Raw genomic sequence first — 6,215 nt, 5'->3', positions numbered from 1 at the left:
GAGTCTCCATTTATTCAAAACAGTGACTGCAAGTCATTTATTAATGCAGCCACATACTATAATATTACTAGATAAATAACCAGGGAAGAAAGTCTGACTCCCTGTCAGTCTGCCTTTCATTTCATGGTCATGAGATTGTGATAAGATTCTGCAGATTAAATTCTCTGCTTTTGGTCGCAGAAGAGAGCCAGCTGAAGAAGCCTGTCACCCCAGAATGACCTGAGGGTGTCTCTTGGAGACTTGCACGGTGACAGAAAAGAGAAGGCACAATGGTATAGTTGGGATCAAAAGGCATGAGCCAATCAAATTACTAAGGCAGGGTCTAGCATATGGGCAGACAGGGACTTTCTGTTAGGCCTTCACTGTCTACCCCTTTTCTGTATCCAGAGACAGTCTTATCTCTTTGGGCAACAGACAGTATCAGGGAAGGTGCCCACAGTCCACAAGTGGACAAGGAAGCCAGGAAGAAGCCAGCCTAGTCTACACCTGTCCAGCTAAGCCTTCTCTGGTTAGGACCTACAGCTCCAGAACAATCCAAAAGCCAGCACAAGCCCCAGAGAGGCTGAGGTCAACCCTGTTGGCATTGAAGCTAAAGTGTTTGAAATTTTTGTGTTGCCTTCAGAGCCCCAGAATGGGATGAGCATCTTTCTCCTCCCTCCCGCTGGTTGGGGTGTGGAAGTAAAATGTAGACTGGCAGAGGAATCCTCTTTGCTCTCTCTACCTCCCGAGCCCAAGCCTGGTGGCCCTGCTGGATCACGCACCTCCGAATGAAGTCAGTCAACTCGGTTCTCTCTAGATCGGCAGGTTCTCAACCTGAAGTAGCAACAAAATAATGTTATGGTCGGAGGGTCACTACAACATAAGGAACTGTATTGAAGGGTGGCGGCATGAGGAAGGTTGAGAACCACTGACCTAGATGATAATTTGACAAAAGGGTGTTGAAGAAGTTAAACTCTAGAGTAGAGAATCCCTATTGTTTCAGCTCTGTGTGAAATAAAAGCAGAGGCTTTTAATGTTAGTGATGAAAACTGTAGCACAAAACAGATGTGCCTTCACAGATTTTTAATATACTAAAAATCTGGGACATCTTTTGTGGCCATTAAAGCATTGTTTTAGGTGATTAGCCAAGTACTGAGCACAGCAGGGGCTCCCCGCGGATATTGACATCTGCCGCCCGCCTGGCTGGCTGCGCCCAGTGTTGAATCCAACCCCCGCCCTAAGCTGCATCTTTCAAAGATTTGTGAAATCTAAGTCAGAACCTTAACTGTTTTGACCTAAGGTGGTTACAAATCTCTCAAGATGAAAGCCAAATAGAATGATTGTGACATCCCAAATGGAATGTATTTAACCGCACATGGTCTTGGAGTTTCCCAACTGAAAGCAGTGGATTGGGAGTCCTCCAGGGTCCATAGGAGGCAGTCTCTTAACCAGCCTGTGCCCTGTCCGTGGAAGCCATCAGTCAGGAGCGCAGCTGTGCCACCAACTGCTCTTTCAGAAGGGTTCTTGGCTCCCTTTAGACGGCGTGACTCGCAGGCCAGCCAGGTGTGTAGCTTTAGATACTTAGGACAGTGTACAGGGGCTTGGGAAGACGTCAGCTCCCTGAACCCTGTGAGGGTCCTTGGTGTCTGATGTGGATAATGGCTGAAGACCTTCGCAATCCTCTCGCCCCTTGTCTGAGGTAGGCAAACACAGAATTCAACCAGATAAAGGTATCGGTGGTGGTCGATCCTACGGCCTCTTTTCAAACGTGCCAACATAGAAAGACTGCCCAGACAGGAGCTTTGGTGAGAAAGGGGGAAACTGGAGAACGGTAGGTGACTTGGTCCCATTTCTATCAAAAATAAAGCATCTCTTGGTGATAACTAATGATAAATCCAAATATACTGCCACGCAAGCCTAGATACCTTTTTATTGAACAGAAATATCAAAATGTGAAGCTGGTTCTCAGCATGTTCTCTGACTAGGTCTACAGACAGCCCTGTTTCCATCTCTAGCCCTTCTCTAAAGAAGTCTCCCCTCTCTGATTAACACCATGTGAAGCCCGCAGTTGGGGCATCCTTGGGGGATTTGCGTGGTCTTTTCTAGCTCCTCTGAGTCTGGGGGACCAAAAGAAGGCTGTAGGATCAGGACTTTAGGGTGGATGGGGTAAGCTTTCTCAATTCTCATAGGACAGCCTTTGCTCTCCTTAAAGCAGGAGCAGGTGCCTTGTGGTGATTGGGAAACCATTCCTCTGTGTAGCTTTCTCAGCCTCCTTCTCGCCAATGTAGCTTTCGGCCTTCTTAAAACTTCTTCATAGTAAACGCCTGGGGTTGTCCTGAGTTCAAGGGGGCAAGGGGTGGAATCTGTCAATCTGACCCCTCCGGATCTCAAAAATGGACCATCACAACCTTCTGAGCATGACATAAGACCGCCAAGAGGACTTGCCTGCAGCCATCAATGATCGTAGAGACTTGTTTTAAAATGTTTGGCTTGGAATACATTTCTGCGCCTGTTAACTGCAGCCCAGTAGCAATACTTTTTGACTAGCCCTTGGATCCTTGCAGAGAAAGAGACAACAGTTGGTTAGGGCAGCTGTCCAAGTTAAAAGGGAGATATTCGCATCTCATTTGTAGACTTACATTCATTTACAGAGATGCATTCCACCCTCGGTGTCTGCCTGGCATTGCTCCAAGCATAAGGGTTCAGCAATGGCCAGGAGACAGGAATGCCTGCCCCTGTGGCACCCACTCACACCGTGGAGTGGGCAAGGTGGACGGTACCCAGAGCAGTGGTTTGTTAGATGGAAATACAGGTCGTCCTCGACGTATAACATAATCAGGTTTCAGCAAACCGCATGCAGGACCCTCTATGTTTTGGGTTTGGGTGTTTTGCACATCTTAATTAGGAATATGCAGCATATAATGCGCTGGTGTGATTAGCCTCAGATACTCCTCTGCATTGTTCATTGTTGCGATGTAGAAAGATACTGATAATAAAAGGCGATAATGAAGCTAAAAAGGGGGGTCTTTGACCTATGTCAGACCAATTTGCTATTGAGTCAGTGAAACCTCTACATATGTCAGGGTTTACCTGTAGGAGAGGTGGAAGAGACCTGGCAAGAGAGGAGGTAGGGGCAAGGTGGGCAGGGACAGGCGTTTCTCAGTGTGGATGGGGCTGTCAGAGAGGGCGGCGTCCCTGAGAGGGGGCTTCAGAGTAAAGGCTGAAGGAGATGAAGGAAGAGTCGCAGACATTTCTGTGGCAAAAGCCTCTCCTGCAGAGGCACAGTGAAGGCGCTGGTCTTGAGGCTGAAGAAGACCTGCAGTGTTGGAGCCACGTTAGGAGCTTGTTGGGAAAGATAGGAGTTGAGGACAGCAGAGGGAAGTGGGGGGTGGCAGCAGGACCGGCCATATAGGGCTGTGGGGAACGATGTGGATTTCGACACTGACCTATAGGGGGAACCCCGGGGAGGTCCTCGTGTGTGCGGGGAGACAGATTCTGACCAGTATTTGAGTTGGGCCTCTGGCTGCTGTGTGGTGGAGGGAGAAGCAGGGAGAGCAGTCAGAGGGTAAACTGAGACTTGAGGTGATGGACCACATGGAGGCCGTCGGGGGCGGGGTGAGAACCTGGGCCTGTGTGTGTTGAAGATGGCAGGAAGCATGGGGGCAAGAGCAGGGGAGCAGGTGACACCGGGGTCTTTGCTGGGAAATGCCCCATGAAAACCATTGCCGTGACTGAGGAGGAGCAGTGTGGAGGGCCCGGGGCACTGGGAGCAGGGCTTGTGGCACATTAGGCTGAAGGAGATGAAGGAGGAGCCGTGGGCATTTCTGTGGCAGGTGGGCATCTCGAACAAAGACTCACCAATTTTCAGAAAGATAATATTTGGTCTTTCCAAGAGCAAATGGAAAAGCTAATTACAGTCTACTAAAACTGTGAATTGATGTGGCCATCCCACACAGGACGGCACACAGACCCTGTAGGAAGAAATAATATTCCTGGCACAACATACTCTGTTTGTGTACAAAGACAACCATCCACCCGAATGCACTTTCCACGGTGAGTTCAGCAATCAGTAAGGATCAACGGAACTGAAGCTCCCTTCAGTTCCACTAAGCGGTGGGACATCTATTTATAGCCACTCATTAAAGGTCTGTAAAAAAGCAGGCCCATCATAAATGGCCACGTGGTAAACCATTCTGTGGACTCGGGCCTCATGGGGGCTTGAAGCCCGCACGCACTGCGTGTCGGTCTCTGCAGAGCCCGAGTTTGATTACACAGTGCGTGTGCGTGCCACGGGAAGTCCTCAGCTGGCTTCCTCCCGGGCCAGCGCCAAGCTTTCCTGGCCTTTCCTGTGCTTTAAAGGCAGTGCGTTGGAGAGGCGGTGCAAGAAGGACACGTTAAAAGGGTGGGTGGGCAGAAAAGGAGAAGGGACAGCACCAAGGATGTCGCTGTTGTTAGGTTCCAGCTCACAGCGACCCAGTGCACAGCGGAAAGCCCCTCTGCCGGGCCCGGCCACATCCCCTCCCTTGTTCCCAGGCCTGAGTCCACTGAGGCAGCCCCTGTGTCAGTCCATCCCCTGGAGGTCTGTTTAGAGGCCGGATGTGTTTTCCAGGGACATTGACCAACTCGGCTACAGGGCTGTCGGAAACACCAGGGTGAGTCAAAGAGTTTGGCTGCAATCATCGAAACCTTAACTGAATGAAATAAGCTGTGAAGCTGTTATTTCTTGGTAGTCCTCCACCTAGGTCTCTACCCTTCTGAGGAGCAGCTCCCATCTCCCGCCCATTCCCTAGAGGATTCTGCGCTCTTTGACACCACGTCTGGGCATCCTCACAGGACTCCGATGGGGTTCCTTTCCAAGGTTCTTTGAGTTTGGCAACAGAGAGAAAGTTGAAAGGGCAAATCAAGACTGTACCGTGAATGGGGTAATGTCTCCCCATAAAGTTCTCACAGGCCAGCTTGGCTGCCTTCCGAGAATGGGCAGCTGTGCTGTCATGATGAGGGAGCAATCCCGCAGTGCCACTTCCCTGACCTGTGCCTCAACAACGCAGTTTAAAAAAATTTTCTTAAAGACCTGTTTTTATAGTCCTCAGTGATAATTCAGTGTCCTTTGAGAAACTGCACTCTCAACCCCACCCCACCCAAAACAAAGCATCACTGTAACCTTCTGAGGTTGTCTCTCTGCCTGGAATGTGATTGGCCCTGGGGAGCCATTCTTAGATCTGCCCTTTCCTTTTCAAAAAGTACCGTAACAAGCATCCAGCAGACGTGACTGAGATTTCAAGCTGTAGGAGGCCGGCACGTGCTATCTAACACGACTTCGTTGTTGATTTCGTTACAGGGACAGGCGGATCTCCTGAAGTACGCGAAGAACGAGACCTTGGACAACCTGAAGCAAATCCATTACGCTGCTGTCTCCTGTGGGCTGAATAAGCCAGGCACTGAAAACGCCGACCTTCAGAAGCCACGCCGGAGCCTGGAAGTCATACCTGAAAAAGCAAATGATGAAACTGGAGAATGAAGGAACTTTCTAGAAATCATCTAGGACCAACTGTCGTCCAATGGAACATTTGCTTTGCACTCACTAATGAAAATAATATTTGGAATTTTAAAGCACAACTGGAATAGCTAATAACAGTCTATTAAAACTGTGAATGTATGTAGCAGTCCTGCGTGTGAAGGCAAATAAACTCCTCAACGAGAAATTATCTTCCCGGCCAAAATATGCTATATTTGTACACAAAGACACCTAACTCCGTTCTGATATGAAGAACATGATTCACTCTAGTTCCATTGAGCAACACGTTTTCCTGACTGAAACTTATTTCCTGGGATGGAAATGGATTGGATTGTGCCATGAGTATTTATTGGAGAGAAAGAGCCGACATGTGAATCTGCCCATTGTGCTTCGGTGGGTGCCAGGGACTCGGGGCTCCATCAGTGATTTGGGTGGTGTGCTCGCTGCGCCATAATTGCTGAGAAGAATGTAGCGGGCCCGGCGGGGTCCCCGAGTTCCCGGGGCCCCCTGGAGAGCCATCACTGACCAGGAAGCGTGCAAGCCGACTGAAGCTCCGGGCTGCAGGCACGTGCCGTGTCAGCAGGCGGGGATCCACACCACGTCCAAGCAGTCCATCTGGAAACAACGCATTGTGAATAGTTTTTCATCGTGTGAAGTAGTGTTCACATTAAAAAGATGTTTTCTGATACTTCTCCACGCAGTGTCTGCTTTCCCTGAAACC

The 6,215-nt window shown here is 49.5% G+C and overlaps 1 protein-coding gene across 2 annotated transcripts in view; it reads left to right on the top strand.

Moving 5' to 3' along the window:
• The window catches only part of PLCL2 (phospholipase C like 2), a 200,128-nt gene extending 193,938 nt beyond the window's left edge, over window positions 1-6,190 (top strand). The window contains exon 6 of one of the 2 annotated variants that reach the window (XM_004704015.2): window positions 5,318-6,190. In XM_004704015.2, the coding sequence (XP_004704072.1) occupies window positions 5,318-5,497 (180 nt within the window). In that variant the 3' untranslated portion in view covers window positions 5,498-6,190. The remainder of the gene's footprint in view (window positions 1-5,317) is intronic. The other variant, XM_045297441.1, reaches the window with a different exon arrangement.
• Window positions 6,191-6,215: the final 25 nt, after the last annotated feature.

The sequence above is a fragment of the Echinops telfairi genome, unplaced genomic scaffold (assembly GCF_000313985.2).
Source record: "Echinops telfairi isolate 266 unplaced genomic scaffold, ASM31398v2 ScPeMD7_7420;HRSCAF=8458, whole genome shotgun sequence".
Taxonomy (NCBI): Eukaryota; Metazoa; Chordata; class Mammalia; order Afrosoricida; family Tenrecidae; genus Echinops; species Echinops telfairi.
The sequence above is the reverse complement of the archived record's forward strand: the minus strand, read 5'-3'. Positions and strand labels throughout refer to the sequence as shown.